Source organism: Dromaius novaehollandiae, chromosome 17, assembly GCF_036370855.1.
Source record: "Dromaius novaehollandiae isolate bDroNov1 chromosome 17, bDroNov1.hap1, whole genome shotgun sequence".
Classification (NCBI taxonomy): domain Eukaryota; kingdom Metazoa; phylum Chordata; class Aves; order Casuariiformes; family Dromaiidae; genus Dromaius; species Dromaius novaehollandiae.
The window spans coordinates 4,077,969-4,096,160 of record NC_088114.1 but is presented as its reverse complement, the minus strand read 5'-3'; the positions used below and the strand labels follow the sequence as shown (position 1 = coordinate 4,096,160).

Below are 18,192 nucleotides of genomic sequence, written 5' to 3'. Positions count from 1 at the left end.
CTTTTGCCGTGCCCACGGCAGCAGACTTGAGCACAGCGCCTGGAAAATTTCTTAGCAGGCAGAAGACTCCAACATGCTTTAGACACTTGCGTAAACAAGCCCTTCTCCTACAAAAAACCTGAGCAGCAGCGATTAGCTCCCCACCCATAAGCATCACAGGCAGAGGGGAAGTCTGCAGCCCGGGAGCCGTGATCAGAGTTGGTCTACTAATGTGAGGGGCCATTAGCACACGACGGAAAGTAGGCTCTCATCTAGGTAATGGAAGCGAAAGCTGAGAATCGAATGACAGAGTTAACAAGAGGAAACCAAGTGCAAGTGTTGTATTTCACTGCAATGAATCCACGGCAGTGGATGGGGGGAGAACCCTGCATGGCCAGGGAGGCTGACGGCGCAGCGGCTCCCACGCAGGCGAACGCTGGCACCGGGCACAGTGATGGGGACGTGGCAGAGGTGCCACCAAACTGCTCGTAAATCACACGTGGCAGAGCGGCCCTCCAAGGCCGGCCCTGCCCTGTGCTCCAAGACCCGGCAGCTGGTGCCGCATGGCCCACAGGGTTGTCACAAACTGTCTACTAAATTTGTTGGAGAGGGTGTTAAACATGCAAGAAAAAGATACAGCGCACATCACCTTTATTAGCTTATTTGACCTTTTAGTTAAAAAAACATGTTCAAAATGTGAAAATGGAAAACATCTTGCCTAACAGGCCAATGCTAAAAACAGTTTAAAAGCTTCAATATCTGGTGACATTACATCTGTCTGTTGCCACACAGCACCAAAAGACTCCGTACAAACACCTGATCTTATTATAAGCTTTTGCTAGAAGAAGAAGCAGCTAATGACTGGGAAAGAGTTGTTTTGCCCATCTCAGGGGTGACAACTCTCCAATCGCGACAATGTAGGAGGTATTTCCTGGTTACCACACTAATTGGGAATTTCCTATAAACATTATTCATCTCTCTTTGCACGGTAAGAGCTCCAGAAGAAAAACAATAAACTAACAAAAAATGAACTCTTGGCTGGGTCATACACTATAAATATTTCTGAGCCACCATAAAAAAAAGGTAAGAAAAACAGTTCCTATGTCATAACAATTACGTGTTTTAGATTCTTAAAGGACAAACTAGTATTTAAACTAAGTTCTCAGCTATAAAAAGTTTTGTTTATCTTGCATAATTCTAAGTTTTATTTCAAGATGTAATACATTCCAGCACAGTCGCATCTTTCTGGCACTTGTGAATCTTTCAAATACTCATAGAAGAACTATGGAAAAAAAGTTAGGTAACTTTCCATTGTAGCTGATGGATTGATAATCTTCACTTCTCAAAATCAATTCTATAATGGAAACATCTTCATCCACTGCAGAAAATAAAGGTTTGGATTAAAAGACAGGAAAAGTTCCTCTAAAATATATTATACAATCACATATATATCATTTTATTGTACAAATTTTCATGCTGCAGACAGAAGGAAAAAAAATGCAGTAAAAGCTGTAAGAGGCAAAGAGGAGAAAGGTGAGCAGACCACTTCCCAGAGAGACAAGAGCCTCAGGGACACCACTCAAGTGCTGTGAAATAAAATCTTTCCGGTTTGTTTTGCAAAAAGGAGTGATCTTTTTGCTGAAAGCTACTGAATTGGAGTTTACAAGCGGGGGCACATGCTACACTGTCTAAAACTGAACATACCCTTTTTCTCATTCCTTTTCTCCTTTGTGTGGCTTTTCAACTCTTCCCCCATCCAGTCTGTGTTTCTAAAGAAAAAATGCCTGACTGATGAAAATGGCCAAATCACTGTCAGCTAATTAAGAAATTAACCTAATGCTTAGTGCACCTGCCATCAAATGATTTCAAAGCAATCAAGAAAAATCAACTCAATCACTTCTCTATAAGAAATTGCACAAACATGTTAGTTATTTCTGGACCTGCTACGAGTTTTGCAAAAACTGCTTTTTATTTAACTAATCACAGTGATTCAGTGCTTTTTAATAAAGAAAGAAAGAAAATAGGAATTATGCAGCAGCCAGTGACTTGCAGAGTTATTAACTCTCGTCACAGATTCACAGTGAACTGTGGGTACGTTTGTTTCATCAGTTCTTTCTCACTTGAAGTAAATGAGATTATTCCTGTAGGCTAAGCATGTGCTTACTGCTTTGCTGTATCAGCATGGTGCTCAGCACTTTCGGGGATTTGCTCCTGACACTTTATAACATCAACAGTTTCAGGATGCAAGTCACAGTGCTAGTTTTGATCTATAAATCTCTAACTTCTGTCTAGTTTAGGGCTCATCTTTGTAGAGAAATTACGCGTCCCTACACAGGAATATTACAGCAATGTAAGGTAAGGTATTCTGGCTACTCTGCATCAATTTTGTGCGAGAACCCTATTAGCATGCAGTAAACAGACCAAAGTCATTTTGAAGGAGGAGCGTCTCCAGACTTAATGCAAAAAGTACTTGTAGAAGCTACAGAACATTAGGGTGCTATAAACCCACGCTGCTCCCCACGAGGCACGAAGGGTTTAACTCCACTGGAGTGAAACAGCGGAGGACAGCAGAATTTAAATATACAGAGAGCGAGCAGAACACCAGCTCCCCACTGGACCCAAGCTATTTTGTTTAAAAACATCCCTGGTGTTCCCATGAAGAATCGCTACGAGCACCCAGTGCCCCACAGCGTCACGCTCCAGCTCGCTGTGTACTAACTTCCCTATGCAGACAAGCCCTTGGGTTGTGCCAGCACTAGATCTCTCTTTTGTCGATTTTCCTCCTATTGTTACTACTTCTCACCAAGTCCCACGTGGTTTCTGGCATTTCGACCATATCTGGTTACTCTTTTGTCCTCAGAACCAGACAACACGGTGCCTACTGCAACCATCCACATTGTCATGTGAATGTGCAATTCACATTAATACAACGAATAATCAGACAGTGAGAAATTCCCTGATTAAAAAAAAAAAAATCTGCTATAGGCAAGGCAGCTTTCCTATTCTGAAACAGGTCTATTCAATACTTCTACTTTTGGAGAACAGAGCCCAGGAACAATATGCTAAAACAGCCATTAGCCATGGCATTGAAAAACACTTCCCAATCTCTTATTCAACAATGTTCATATCCTTGATCCTGTTATCTGTAACACACAGAAGGACTCCAACTACAATGAACCACGTCCAGGTACAAGAAACACTGCAAGATCAGGAACAGAGCTGCACAATGCAACTGCCTAGACTTTTTATGGGCAGTGAGCATGAGGAATATGTTTGAGAACAGTATTATTATTTGACTAAAGGAAGTACAGGTTGCTTTAATGTCCCATTTCAGAAGTGCATATGCTAGTACTAATATTGCAGATGCATTTCTAAAGAGGGAAACAAAATAAAACCAAGGGAGAAAACAAATCTCATACTCACTCAAGATCATAGAGAAAAGAATGGAAGCTTAGCCTCGCTTTCTTCTGCAGCTGGTAACGGTGTTCTGCAAAGAGCCTCTGCAAGTTCTGTTGTCTGTATTGTAATGCAAAAACACTACATGGAAATCACAGAACTTAAAACAGATAATAGAAAGCTGCCAGACTCAAACTGTGAACAGCAAAGATACGCTTTTTAATCCTCTTTTCTCCTCCCTCCCTCAAACAGGGAACAGAATCCAACAGGTACAAATTCTAACTGATCAAATACTAAGGGTTATATTTCAGGTATACTGTGTTTTAAAGCCCAGTTTAAAACACCCTCAAGTAAAGCTGGTTTTAAGCACAGTTGGTTGGCCCGCATAGATTAAACAAAACACGCTTGACAAGTTTGTGCCCAGAACTGCTCTGAAAGTAGATCAAAGTCCTACAGATGTGGTTCAGAAGCTGCCCCCACCAGTAAATATGAGCCTGCTTTATTTTCTATCCACTGAAGCAATCTTTCTAAATGAGAAGCCAACTTCCAAGCTCAAAAATGCAGTATCAGGTTATAAAGCAGAGTCATGCTCTCTACTAAAAGAGAGCCGGTTCAGTCAAGCTGGGATATGCCAATCACAAGGCAGCAGCCAGACATCTGATGGGGCCGCACAACGGCCACAAGCAATCGCTGCTTTGCAGAAGGTTTTTCAGGAATCCACTCTACAAGATGATCTTTGCAGAAGACTATGCTGTTGCTGTCTTTTACACTGAATGAAATCCTGCAGATGAATTCCTGAACAAAATATTGTTTCAGTTCGTGCAAACACTGGCACACAACCTTTATACTCCATCAGTCTGTCCCGGCACAATTAAGATTTTCTGGTTCTGAACACTGTCAAAATTATTTTTGTCTGTTATTTACAGTAATATTGTTCTGGCCAAGTTCATCTAAGGATATAAGAGGTGCAGCATTTGCAGGGAGAGGTAATACCTTTCATTGGAAAGCACAGCTGAGTTTCAGCACATATCCTTTTCATTAGGAGTCTGCTTTAAAACCAAAAGCTCACATTCTCACTTTGTGATATACATCAGTGCACATATACCAATTTCTAGTGAAAAGTGGTGCAATTCCCTTGTCATTAATCTTGTCAAACGTGGTGGAAATTCTTAAGGATATTCACGAGAGCAAACAAATGCCCCACTCCAATTACTTTTATTGCCCATATTCTGAGGGCAGGAACCTCCCTGACAGGGTTCAGGCCTATAAAATACACTGCCATGACAGCTACGTGCAGGTTATTTGTTTTGCCCATTCAGTACGTTCCCTGGCCCTGCAATGAAAGAACTAAAACTGTTAACCTACAAAAACCTTAAGTTTTTTGTGCTGAGAGTCTGATTTATACTCAAATACAAAACTATCGTATATATCACTCCTTCATTTCCTACAGTGTCTTCCTTTCTGAAAATACACCTAGCATGATAAACCAGTTCTGAATGCAAGTCATACTTGTTTTCACTTTTTTCTACAACTCCTACAACTTCCTCCAAAATGACTTCTTCCTTCCATCTGTTTAGACACATGCAAAAGTCAAATCTGGTCGTGACCTTGAGGAGCCACAAAGAATCCAATAAAAACCGTCTCAAGTATTTCATGCTAAGGCACGCAGGAATTTTTTCTCTTCAGCAAAGGGGGAGGAGGATATTGTTTATAATGTTGTAGCACAGGTCAAGCAGAAAGGAAAGGATGTTCACAATGACTCTTCCCAGCTACCTAAATCTAGTCACAGGAGAGCAATAAATACCGTATTAGCACTGCTGCTGTTTGGACTGCAGCGAGGGCTTGCGTGGAGGAGAGTGCTAAGCTCCAGATCAGCAACCATCTGTCGAGACTCAGCCAGCAAATGCTGCAGCTTACTTGTGCGGGAACAGGCTTCCTGGGCGAGACAGAAAGTAAGCCAATGAAATTATCTTTTTGGAAAAATTCAAAGGGTTATAACATACTAAGAATCATCACTTTCATTTTGAAACGTCTCAGTTCAAAATACTACTATATAACACAGTTCCAGAGTCTGTCATTACCTGTCTAAATGCTGACACTTCTGCTAAACAGGTAGGTCTCTCCTAGTACCAACTTTCTAATAGATACTCGCGTGCCTGTGTGCATAGCACCACAGCTGAAAGCACATGCCACTGAGGAGACAAAGCTAGTGTTTCAAATGGCTGAAAAAAGCAGCAAGTTTATTAACAGCTCGAACAAGAGAATTTATCTTGGCAGCTGATAGAGGAAAGACAGTTGGTGACAGCTCCAAATGTCACCCCAGCCTTTTCCTCTAAGTCCATGCTCACATAAGTAATCAGCATAGCTGCAAGCTTGGGTAGACACTCCTAATCCTCAGCACTTCAGTTTTCAGAGTTGGCCTGAAGTGTGCCCTATAAGGGGGCCGTGCAGATTTGTGGGTGGCTGCTGGGGCTCCTCTAAAAGCATCTGTTAAATGATACAGAGTTGGAAGCTGATGCTAATCTTGGAAAACAAACAAGCAACCCCCACCCCACCAAAAAAAACAAAAACAAAAACAAAAAAAACAAAAAAGGATATTCCCAGACCTCCATTCAAGCAGGATGGGGTTGAAAAAGAATTCTCTCCCAGTTTCTATTTGTATTTAGTAATTTCAAAATTCCCAGACTTGGCAAGCAGGGTGCTGAACTGCACTCCTGAGCAAACTGCAGCCCCGTGTCCGTACGGGACAAAACAGAACACACGCAATTATACAGCCAGCCAGCCTACAGTTTGAGTCCCTACTTCTTGCATGATGACGGACATTCGCTTTCCTTCCATCAATTGCAATTCCCCCTAAAATCAACGTAACACATTCTGCAATAAAATACTAACTTGGTCAATGGTAGGATTGCAGCATCTATGGGTTGGCTGAATCACTGAAAGGTTACTGATCTCCAGAGGGAAGTCTGCATCAGAGAATTGTTCATATCTTTGAGGCCTGTCTCCTTTTTGGGTGGATGTCAAACAACAGGGAGAATCCAAGTGAAAAGAATTCAGATCTGCATTTTCTTCACTGTTAATAAAATTCAGACATTGCCAGAAACAGTATCATCATTCTTTCTAAACTTTCAAAGAAAAATCATGGGACAACATACTCGTGGGCCCTGACCCACAGCAATAGTCAAGCATGTGAGATTACTCTGTTCCTTAGGGTTGTTCCCACATTTAACAGCTTCATTACATCAGTTTCGTCCTCTGATGAACATTCAAACTGTTTCAAGAACATCCCTATTACCACATGGTTTATTTAACTTTACAAAGAGCAAACACATAAGGCAATACCTAGTTCCTCCCAATACTCTAGTACTCTTCCTTCTCTCATTCCCTTCTCCTGTTTTTTTTAAATTAACCATTAAGCAAACTTAGTATTTGTAGGTGTACTTTTAAAGAGAATCTTACAGACTTTTGAAGTCATTATCTCACTTCGGAGATCACAGGACAGCTTCCCCCAAGAGACTTTATTTATTTATTTTTAATACAGAAGCAAACAGTACATTTGAAGTGTAATTTTGGTAAACTGTCATTAAACCCCAAACTCAGTTGCTTGACTACCATTTCAGTGTAGAGCTGAAGCCTAAGACCTATCGGCATGAATACTCCCCAAGGTTTTAAAGCAAAACAAAGTATTAATTTAGCTCCAAATACATTTTAGTGTATTTAGGAGCATCTGAAAAGCAAGTAAAATGTCAGTTAGAGCAACAAATCATACCCAGCACATTATTACTGTTTGAATACGGACTCACAACCATCACAAGCTTGCCCTAATACAAAAGGTCCTTTACCCTTAACATGCATGTCAAAGGATTGAAAGTTTTCTCTGTTACACCTTCTCACACGAAAACTTAACTTTATTATAGCCTACCCTACAGAAACAGTTCTTAATTTTAATTGCTTACAGGCCAATTTTATCACTATGTACCAAATTCCTCTCACAGCTTCAACACCAAATAACCACAGGTTAAAACTAGAACAAATGAAAGCTGTAGCGCATTAGAAATCATCTTGATCATCTACTCTAGCAGTACAGAAACCCAGTAGCACCCTAACTGTATGTTAGGCCCCAGGGATTAAGGTAACTGTCAGAGGAACGACGTTGCAGAGAGTAAGAGAAGTCAGCGGCCCCCACGCTATGTTTTCACACAGCACTGAAGGCAGTCTGGAGCTCGGTCAAAGGCACACCCTGGTATCTGCTGGCACTTTCAAGTCGTGCATTTCATTTTCATATTTCATGTTCAACAGCTAATTTCTGCATCGTACAGTTTAAAAACACGTATTATTCTTATTTACAGAGTGAATAAAATAGTGGCTATCTCCCAAAATAAAACATTTCTGTACTCCTTACTCTTCTGAACACAGCAAGGTTTACTAGCCCTGCTTGATCAGTTAAGTAACCAAAAAAAGAAAAAAAGAAAATACTCTTTTCAAATTCGTAACATTTCATTAAATATTCTTTAGATATTTATTTTGGTGAAACACCACATTCCATACCTGGCAAGACTGTTACAGAAAGGTTTCTTTTAAATGACATTCAATCTAAGAAAAAGCCCATCTGAGAGATGCCAGCTCAGAAGTGTACGCTCTGCCTCATTTTACCTCTCCTCTCGCACAACACTAGAATACAACAGGCTTTCAAGAGAGAGGAGTTCATGTCTGCAAGCTTCTGAGAAGAAAAGGCCCTTTAGGAGAGATCTGACTCAGACGTGGCAGCCTCGAAGTAGGGGACAGAGGTTATTCAATGAACACAGCCAGTTTTGAAGAATACACAGGTGGTGGTGGAAAGAAATAAACAGGTTTGATTTTGGGGCAGAGGGCTGTTTTAGGGAACAGGTGCAACAGGCCGGCAGGAGCATGCAGAACAAATAACTCTGCTGAGGCTCCAAATTAAAAAACAGAATCTGCATTATCATCCAAAGCCAGCAATATTTCTCCAACAGAAATGAAGTCACACTAAGTCAGAGCACAAAGAAACGATTCCTGCATTACAGTATTTCACAAGCACTCTTGCAGCTAGATAAGATATTTCACTAAGTTAAGAGCCTTCTTGTTAGCTGTTCCAGAATTCAAGAACTCATGTCAAAAATATTTGCTGCGTTGACAGGGAAGTGCCAGCACCCTCCCCTACACACGAAATACATCATCAGCACTGGGAAGCCAGCAACAGAAAACTGGAGGATCCACATTCAAGTCCTAGAAGGAATGCCATGTTGCCATTAATGCCTGAACAATAAGTCCACACTGATGACTGCAATACTAAATTTTCCTCCCATTTCAGGGGAGAGAATGTATTCAGTGGCAGATGAGACAGTCAGCAGTGGCTGGACAGCAGAGAGACAGTTTGGGGGTTTTCTCCAAGTAGCAGAGCTCCTAGGAACAAATGCAGGTATCAAGAAAACTTGATAGCTCACCAGTAGCAAATCCCAAACGAGTAGAGCAGCTCTGCGTTGCTGAAGGAAGTCTGTTCTACCTACATTGTCTGTGTTGAATTTGTTCCTTCTCCCCCTAAAACCACCTCAGGAGCAAGACAAAAAACTTAAAGCAGTTTTTATCTCAAAAGAGATTTGGAGGCATGGGAGTGTGTCATTTGTCCTGCTGGGGAGAGCAGATAAGGAGAGATAAGGGTAGACCTAAGGGGAAGGGATAGAGCCTTTCTTATGATTTAAGAAGGATGGAAACTAGACAGTCCATACACTCTGCGAAGCTCAGCTAAGCGGCATGGGTATGGGATAATACAGCACTCTTTTTTCAGTGGCTGCCTATTCACCTTGTTTTTGAATATATCTGTCTCTCTGCAGTAACAATTTCTGTAATTTCTTTTTTTGTTTAGAAACAATACAGAACAAAAGCATTGGCACATCATACACTTCCCTTCCATAACGTTACTCTGTTTGGATGCTGGGCCAGACTTGCTGGTAAAATTCTTAGCAGGTTTAAACAGCTGTTTATTTACTGTACTCGAACCGTACCAGCTGAAGAACTGCTCCTCTTTCTCCTCCTCCAGTCTAAAAGGCAGCTATGAAATCTCTGTAAAACTTCAGAAATCCTTCCAAAATACAGTTGGCAATTGATCAGCAAGTCAGTTTTTCAAAGGAAATAGAGGAAATTAACCAGCATGATAAATCCACAGAAAAAGTCACAGCTTTGAATGTCCTTGCTTGTGCAGGCATAAAAACAACTTCTACAAATGTGAAGCAGCATTTATATCCTGGAGACGTTTGAAAACCACTAAGACATGCCAGTATTTTTATGACACTTCCCAGCATTAGAAAACTCATTCTGCTCATCTCCAACTACACATCCCTTTTTTCCCCCCACAATGTAAACACAAGGGTACAGTCCCAAGGCACACCAGAGAGCTGACAGATTGTTGTACTTTAAACTTTGCCATCTCATTTTCTTGCCCTGGATGAGGAAAGCAGCCTGTATGGAAGAGACCTGTCCCACATTCCTACCTAGTCACTGTGCGATTTCTCAATAAAAGTAACACAGTCACTAAAGCATCACACAAAATACAAGTTTGTTCCTTGCCTTACAGAAACGCCACTTTAGAAGCCCAACTCCAGACTGAACATATTACCCAGAGTTAAAAGCAACATCTAGGATCTCCAAAAGTCAGAAGATTTTTAAAATCTGTATTTTTTCTCCTTAATGACTTTATTTGGCAAGTTATGCAGTATTGCAGCTTTTCCTACCCAGACAGCTCTTGTGGGTAAGAGATGTGAAGAAACAAATGCATAAAAATAGTGATACCTTAGAGCTATTTTAACTTATTTTAAATTTACTACTTTTCAAGTTGGTAGTCTAATTTTAAAACAGAAGTTACTTTCATCATCACTTGAGATAATGCAAATTATAGACAGCTTGTCGACCAAGTTTCTACATAATTACAGCTTGTACCAATCTATTTCTTAAATGTAATGAGTACATAACCTTTTTAAGCTGGCACACTTTCTCTCTTGTGCAGTCTTGAGACAGTTGCAAGTTTTTCTGTGCCATATATTTCCACTTCCTTTTATGGGTTTGAAAATCTTCATCCATTCCAGATCTGATATGGGCTTCCACCATGCAGCTTTTTTTATGATGAAGTTATTACTACAGGAATCAGATTCAGGCTTGTGAATTGCACTAAGAGTTTCTCCTCTTTTTTGGCTGCATAAAATTCTATTTCTCTCTTCCCAGATTTTGTCTTCATTATCAGTTTTGTCAGATATGATAGTGTCCTGGATCAAAGTACTTTGTAAATCTACACAAGAATTGAAGTTGGGCCAATGCTCACATACAGGTAAAGATGACTCAGAGGTTTGAGGGTTTCCACTTTCCAATCCATTCTCGGAAATGTCCCCAATCCTCAAAGGCCTTGTGTTGTTTGCATCACAAAATACTTTGCTGTCTGGCTCATCGGAGCTTGATGCAACATCCTGCTTTTCCTCCTCTTCTGTAAGGACAGCCAAGCCTTTCACAACTTTTTGACACCGATTTAAGTGTGCTGAGGTAGTTTTCTCCAAGTCTGATGCATTCAGTAACAGTCTGTTCTCTACTTCACACATCTCAGAGATGGTTTTTAGCCTACACTTCTGAACTGGTGCAGTTCCACCTTCCTCGCATACGGTGCCCTCACTCCTAACCATGTCTGCTTCACTGCTACTTTCAGGGGCAGGGAATGCCATACCTACGCTACAATGGCATGATAAAGAACCGTCATAAATACTGCATTTAAAGAGCATACATAACTCTACTCAGGGAAGCCATACATTAAACCCAAGCTGCAGCCACAGTTTGGCATTAGTTTACATACCAGCAGACAGCTGTATCCTGCCAGAACCCTACAGAAGTCTGCCCAGATTTGACTGTAGGTTACTTTGCAGAATCACTCTGAGAGTTCTTTCATATTTTATATAGTGTGCTAACTCTGTCTGAACCTCTAGGGTGTGCACCAATTTCTTAATTTGAAAGCACAATAAACCTTGATTTTTAAACGAAAGTAGCAGCAGGTCAGACTAATGCCCTTATCACCAGAGTAGCCCATTTTTTAAAACAGCACGAACTGTCTGACTTGCATACAATACTTTATTCTATGACTGATACTCATGGTGTCTTCTGACCCCATAAAACAGGTATCTGACAATTGCTTTGGATATCTGTGGTTGAGCCCAGCAAAGTCTTGACACAGCACACATCTGTTTCAGAACACTAACTGCAGCTGAATAGTAAAAAGTCTGTCCTCAGAAAGTAAGCTAGTATTAAAAAATAGGTTACTTTACCTCATTTCATGTGTCCTCTTTTCATGCTTTTGCCTTAATTCCTGTGAGCTCTCCAAATTGAAATGAAGAAATTGCAAGTCACGTTGCTGTTTTACATAGATCTGCTTAAAAATAGAGATGCACATTAGAGAAAGTCTAAAGTGCAAGAAATAGGTAAAAACATACTGCTTTTTATCCAAAAACGTCCTCAAAGTATTTTTAGGCCAATATCTGTAATCAAACTTCAGCCAAATCCTGCCAAATCTAAAGGGCCGTCTCAGCATATATTTAGCAAAACATAGTATGTTTTGCCATGTCCTGTGGATAAGGACAATATAAATTATTTCTATTAGAAGATTGCTGTGGTCTTCTAAAATAGAACTAATAGAACAAATACAATATTATTATTGTTATTTTGATACTTAACATATCTTGTTATTATGTTGTTCAATGTTCTGCAAATTACAGCACAAGGTTCGAGGATCATCGTGTTCAGCTTGCACTGCAGGGAATTTTTTGTAGAGGTAAGGCAAAAGTTAACATTGATCAATTAGCAGTAAAAAAAATTGAACGTGCTTTGGGAACCTCAAATGACTGCAAGCAAAAGCACTGGTTTTAAATCCCTTTTGAAGCAGCTGTTCTAGTACCCTATGCCTCTTCAGGCTGCATGAGTTCACCTTGGGCATGTGTGTGAGGCAGTACACTCTCATCCCCCACTGCCTTTCACATGACTTCTTGGAGCCTGGCACCTTCTGGTTATAAACATGCCCCGATGAACTGTTTATCTAGATAGGGCGCCCCATTTACTGCTATGAGGGTGATATTTACTCATTGCACTATCGAGCAAATACAGTTATAACTCTAAAGGCTCATAGCACATGTAAACATAAGGATTTATATCAGGGGTTTTTAATTTTAACAACAACAACAAAAAAATCAGCATTCTATAACAATCCCAGCAAGGCTGCAAGAGGAAATTTGATTTTTTTTTTCTTATTTAAGAACAGCTACTTCTAACTTTTTCTACCATTCTATACAGATCTAATATTACTGCAAAATTCCCTCATAATCTTGTAATCTGGATTGTACCTGCCGCAAACTTGACAGTTCTGTGTCAGTCCGTACTTGTTTGGATTTGGCAAACTGAAGAAGTTGATCCTTTCTATTTGCTTTCTCAACTGTTTCAAAACACACACAGTTTTCAAATTACTTACTTTAATTGAATACATACACACCAAGTACATTTGTACATGCATCTGTCAGTAGTAGTAGAAGCAAATACATAAAAAAAATAAAAGCATTTTCTTAAGATCAACAGGATCTTTTCCCCCTCCAAATAAAAAAAGTACTAAAATCATGAGACAACTAAATAGACCAAGTATTTTCCTAAGACGCAGGATTTTAGTAGTGGCAATATTTCACCTCATTGACTGATTTATTCTTATTTTTGATATTCTTTCGTGGAAAGGAAATGACAGTAATTAGTTCTATTTCATGTCTGTACCAGGAAGGGCTAGGAAATACTTCCCATTATTATTATTTTTAACATAGTTATTCATGGGATCAATATTTGGCAAAGATAATGTGAGGGAAAAAGCGACAGGCAAGTAAACTGTTTCACAGTACAGGACATCTTTGGGCATCTGATTTTTCAAGGCATATCATTTGTCTGCAAGAATACTGAAACAACAATTGGCCTTTCTTACCCACTGAGGTATAGTAAAAAGTTCTCCTTCTACTCAAAACCAAAGTGCAGATATCAATAGATCACAAGTCAAAGTTTATCAAGTCTTGCCTATTAAAACAGTCTAAACCAAAAAAAACATCAGTTAGGAAAAAGCAACAGACAAAGTGAACTTGTAAACATACTTCTTCCATGGAAATGCCTCCTTGCTGACCACAGGAGGGAGTGAATGAGGTGGTAATTTTACAGGGCCTAACCTATGTTCTGTGTGTGGTTTCTTTTCAGGATCTAACTATTTTCTATGCAACTTATGTCAGAAAGAGGAAAGTCACCCCTATGTATTATATTAATACCATAGCAGACGAGAGTTCCAAAAATTTTCAAGAGAGAATCCTCTGAGCCATTTACTCCTCCACGCATTATCACATAAAAGCACAAAGTTGACTAATAAGATTTTATAAACTGCTCCTGCAGCAATCCTAAGATATTGCTTTCATAGAAGAGTGACACACAAAGGCATCCACCTTTATTAAACTGCAATAAAGGTAGATAAGAAGAAGCTGCTTCCTTCCCAGGTGTTAGCGGACTGCTGTCTAAAAGTCTCCGATGTGCTGAAAGCTAAAGCATGAAAGCCAACTGCCCACACTTACCACTAAGTGCAAGCTCATTCTTCAAGTAGCCATTTTCTTGTTTGAGGTGCATGATTTCTTCCCGCTGCTCATTATTTTCTTTCATCTTTTCACAGAGGTCATCTTTAAAACAAAATATAATGCTTCCAGAATGAAAAAGAATCACACTGATTTATACTGTATTCGATGCCTGGTATAAACATTTACCTTTCAGCTTATTTGTTTCAAGTAGTAGTTCTTTCAGTCTCAGTTTGAAGTCTTGCTTTTCTTTGTTGATACTGAATTCTTCTGACTTAGCGGCACGCAACGCACTCTCCAACTGTTTGAATTTAGATGTAAATTCAGTAATGTGATCAGTTGCTTCAAGTATATCCTTGTCCTGAAATATGAAATAAAATATATCCTTCATTACTGTTTTATCTTCACGTCACGGATCTTGACAAAACAACGGTACTGCAGTAGTTATAGACACTTCACAGCTTTTGTTTGAGCTCTAGAGAGAAGAAAAAAAAAATCAAAGCCAGGAAACAAGCATGTTTATGAAAGTAAATCAGTTTCCTGTTTGTTGACTACTTTTCCCTTCTCAAGTCTAAGAACAAAACAGTAATGTGATCAACAGTAACAGAACCACTGTGGTGTAGTCACCAGTAACTTCACTGCAGTTTGACCATATTTAGTGCCTGGTAGGACAACAGATGTTACCTTCAACTTGAGCATAGTAAGAAGCTCCTGCTCTCTAGCTTGCAGCTGGCCTATTTTAGCAGACAGTTCCAACACTGAGCAGTTGAGAGTTTGATTTTTCTCCTAGTGAACAAAAATAAGTGTCAATTACGACTTCAGTAATTCAAAGATACTATTTTTCCACTAAATATATGCACAACTTTGTTTAAACATCAGGAATGGGAATGTGGGATTCTGTGGGGATTTGGAGAAAGAAGAGTAAAAGTCAGCCTTGTTCCCCAATCCATTACAATCAAACTTGCTTGCCACCAAGGGTCTTAATATCCTGCTTATCTTAAATTGATAAGATACATGAAAATGAGGCATACTGCCTTATCGTATCATATACAAGGGAAAAATTATCCCAGTAAACACATTATTGCCAAATCAGTTTAAAAAGAATCTAGAATGGTTAAAGCACCAATTATTTTCATATCCTTAACCAGTTATAAGATGTTTCAGTTTGTAACAGTAACCAAAGCTGTAAGTAAAATTTTCTGGAACTTCCCAACCCAGTGGCAGCATTGTTTCAGGGGCCAACACCGCCTTTTACAGTCAGAATGCCTCACATTTTGGAAGTTGGTGCTCAGCAGCGTTCCTCCAAACTAAGCAAATAAACAGCAAACTCCAAATCTAAGGTTGGGAAAGCTTTTATTCTTTTTTTTTTTCTTTTTTTAATGAAAATCATAGCTATGCCTTAATCTAACATTATTGCATTAGAAAACGAATACAGTCCAGAAGCCCTAATCGAACATATTTATTCACCAGTGGAACTCACAAATGTCACTGGCATTCTGTAAACGCATCGACTGCAAAATTGGGCTATCACTCAACTAACTCCTACCTCCAGAACTTGACAGTGAAGAGTTGTGTCTGTTGCTTTTTGAGACAGCTCTTCAAACTTCTGTTGTGTATGTTCAAGTGTTGTCTTACTGTCATTCTGCTGAGATTCTAAGAGCTTTAACCTTTTGGTTAGTGTTTTTATAATTTCATTCCTCTTGTGTAGCTCATCTGGAACAAAAAGTGAGGAAGTATTTGTAAGAAAACAGCTCAGACACTACCCACACAATCTTTAAAATGGTAGAAATAATTCAATCCAGTGTTTTAAAATCCTGTAATTCAGAAATGGATGCTAAGGTTGCATATGCTGAAGTAGGATCGCATACCTGACGTTTTTTCCCCTCCTGGATTGCATGTTCTCATATTTCCATAGTTACCAGGTCAGACAGATTATGAATTCTGTTCTGACCTATCTTTTCAGTATGGCTGTCAAACAAGACTATTCAGAGCTTCGAGGTGGTTAGCTGGGGTGGCTTGTGGACGTCAAAACTGTGCAGCAGAATCTCAGGGCACAGAACTCTGCAGTATACCACTACGTTCACAAATTGCTCTCTTCCCCTACATGTATTTGATTAGATTTTTTTAAAAGAGTCCACAGAAACGGCTTACAAATTGAAATGAGAAAGTGCAATCCAATTATCAAATCCACCTCAAAATCACAGCCATTATTGGTCCATCTATTGCATATGTTTTGATCTCAGAAAGGAAACAACTAAATTTAATGCTGGAGGGTAGGAAACCATTCCTTAAATGATGGAGCACTGTTATCCAGGGGTCCAAGCACCTGAACGTACTCACAAGACCAGAGTCTCGTGCTCTATGCACAGCACTTACTTTCCAGTATGTTGCACCGTTCTGCTAAAGTCAGGATTCGCTGCCGATCATCCTCCCAGGCTAGAAGCTGCCTCTGGTGCACTGCAACCATGTCATTGAGCTCCTTATCACGATCTTTCAGTTCTGCAATCAAAAGCTGGAGTTCATGCCTCTGTTTCTGAATGGTGCTGTTCTCAAAGCTGGGGCTGAGTTTCTATAAAAGAGAACAAGCGGGACACGTTTGAGCATAAAGAAAAAGTGACCAGCTCTCTGACAATAAACTCCAAGTTTGGATTTATTCTAAATTAAAGTATTACTTCTACACTTAAAATGGAAACCATCGCAAAATGTTCCTCGCACTTGCCATACCACCTGTGGTCTTTGATTGAAGCTGTTAGCGGCACAACTACTACTTTCTGTTCAAAAATAGAGTGCGCTGACAGCTGAGCTTATTTTTGTTTTTTACCTGGGGTGAAGCAGAGCGCGGCAGTGATGAATTCATAAGGGTTGGGGGATCAGACTTCCACCACGCGCTAGGGGATGCCCATAAATATTTACGACCTGTACCATTCAGCTTGGAGGCTCCGTCTGATTTCAGCGCTACATGATCACCCGCCGATGCTACTTCTGAGCTGGGAACCCTGCAAGGATAAAACCGGTGAGGACTGACTGCGGCCGGGGCTCAGCCTGCGGCCTCGAACCGGCGCCGCGGCCCGCGGAAGGCGCCTCTGGGGCGCCACGAGCTCGGGCGAGAGCTCCAGCGCCTCGCCGCTGCCGGGGCCACCGTTCCGCCCTTCCCCGCGGGTCCCCCCGCCGCCTCCCCTCGGCCCTGCCCGCGGGGCCCCCCGGGCCGCCGGCCGTTACCCCCCGCGCCCCCAGACCCACCGCCGCCCCCGCGCCTGCGCGCGGAGCCCCGCCCCCGGCCGTTAGGCAGAAGCCCCGCCCCCGGGCGGCCGTTAGGAGGAAGCCCCGCCCCCCTGGGCGGCGGGGCCGCGGGTTCGAGGCCCCGCGCCGCCGCTTCGAGCTGCCTCAGGCCCCGATTACGTATGTTATTCTCAGCTAAACAGATCAGCTTAAAAACAACCAACCAAAATTGCAGAAAAAGGAAAAAAGAAAGAAAGAAAAAAAGAACTAGCAGAGGACAAAGCATTCCATGTGTCACCCACTCAGGTTTGAACTTACCTAGGTTTAACAGTGACTAGAAAATGTCAATTCCAGGACACCATTGCCAGGGAACATTTAATGTGATTAAATGGAGCAGTGAAATACAGAGCACCAAATCTACGCTTCAAGCTGTCTGGCTGAGGTTGGAAGACTCCTACCTTCCACTTCGCCTCACCTACTGCATGAACACGCTATGTGGAAACAAACAGCGATCGCTATAAAGTGGTGTTGCTTACTACTGTTCTTCAATGAGCAGTACGCTAAAAGTACAAAGTCAATGAAAATGCCTCATCTAGAGGACTGGCAAGATCAGGAGTTAGTTCAGAATTATGAAAATAAGCTATTTTTAAAGTCTAATATTCACATGTATTTCACTTAACACTAAGATTTTTTTACATTCAACCCATTTTTAAGAACAAAATATTACTATCAGTTTTACACTGGCAGTGGAGTTGTGAGCGCAACTTACTTCAGGCTCTTTTGGCACATGATTTTATGAAGCCAATACAGTCAGCTTGACTGGGATGACCTTTGCAAATGTTTGCAACAAAAACCAAAAAGTAAAAATAAGCCCTATAGTCTTACAAGTGTCATCTTCCTTTACTATTAGCAGATCTTCAGCATGTGTCCCCCATTCTGATTTCTCAGTTTCTATGCAGGTAAGTCAGAG

General features: G+C 40.7%; 1 protein-coding gene across 6 annotated transcripts; it reads right to left on the bottom strand.

The window, feature by feature from the left end:
• Positions 1-613: 613 nt before the first annotated feature.
• On the bottom strand, positions 614-17,324 carry CCDC62 (coiled-coil domain containing 62). Of its 6 annotated transcripts, none has more exons than XM_064521992.1 (15): positions 17,244-17,324; positions 16,825-16,999; positions 16,380-16,502; positions 15,550-15,716; positions 14,688-14,789; positions 14,193-14,364; positions 14,007-14,108; positions 12,762-12,850; positions 11,694-11,797; positions 10,363-11,106; positions 6,268-6,448; positions 5,180-5,311; positions 3,403-3,495; positions 1,684-1,748; positions 1,307-1,357 (listed from the first exon to the last, which is right to left on the bottom strand). In XM_064521992.1, the coding sequence occupies exons 3-13, from the start codon at positions 16,468-16,470 to the stop codon at positions 3,409-3,411; spliced, it is 1,971 nt and encodes a 656-aa protein (XP_064378062.1). In that variant the 5' UTR covers positions 16,471-16,502; positions 16,825-16,999; positions 17,244-17,324; the 3' UTR covers positions 1,307-1,357; positions 1,684-1,748; positions 3,403-3,408. The 6 variants fall into 6 exon arrangements, with proteins under 6 accessions (XP_025970257.2, XP_064378062.1, XP_064378061.1 ...); XM_064521991.1 differs by having other exon boundaries at positions 16,380-16,572; positions 16,926-16,999; XM_064521990.1 differs by having other exon boundaries at positions 1,309-1,357; positions 11,694-11,794; positions 16,380-16,572.
• Between the last annotated feature and the right edge of the window lie 868 nt (positions 17,325-18,192).

What these genes read in the sequence shown, in the direction of transcription:
- CCDC62 (XM_026114472.2), bottom strand. Translation starts at nt 16,860, where the DNA reads ATGAATTCATCACTGCCGCGCTCTGCTTCACCCCAG. An exon ending in TTCACTGTCAAGTTCTGGAG is followed by an intron (nt 14,790 to 15,549) that starts GTAGGAGTTAGT and finishes TTTGTTCACTAG; the next exon opens with GAGAAAAATCAAACTCTCAA. An exon ending in AACTGTCAAGTTTGCGGCAG is followed by an intron (nt 11,798 to 12,761) that starts GTACAATCCAGA and finishes TCTATTTTTAAG; the next exon opens with CAGATCTATGTAAAACAGCA.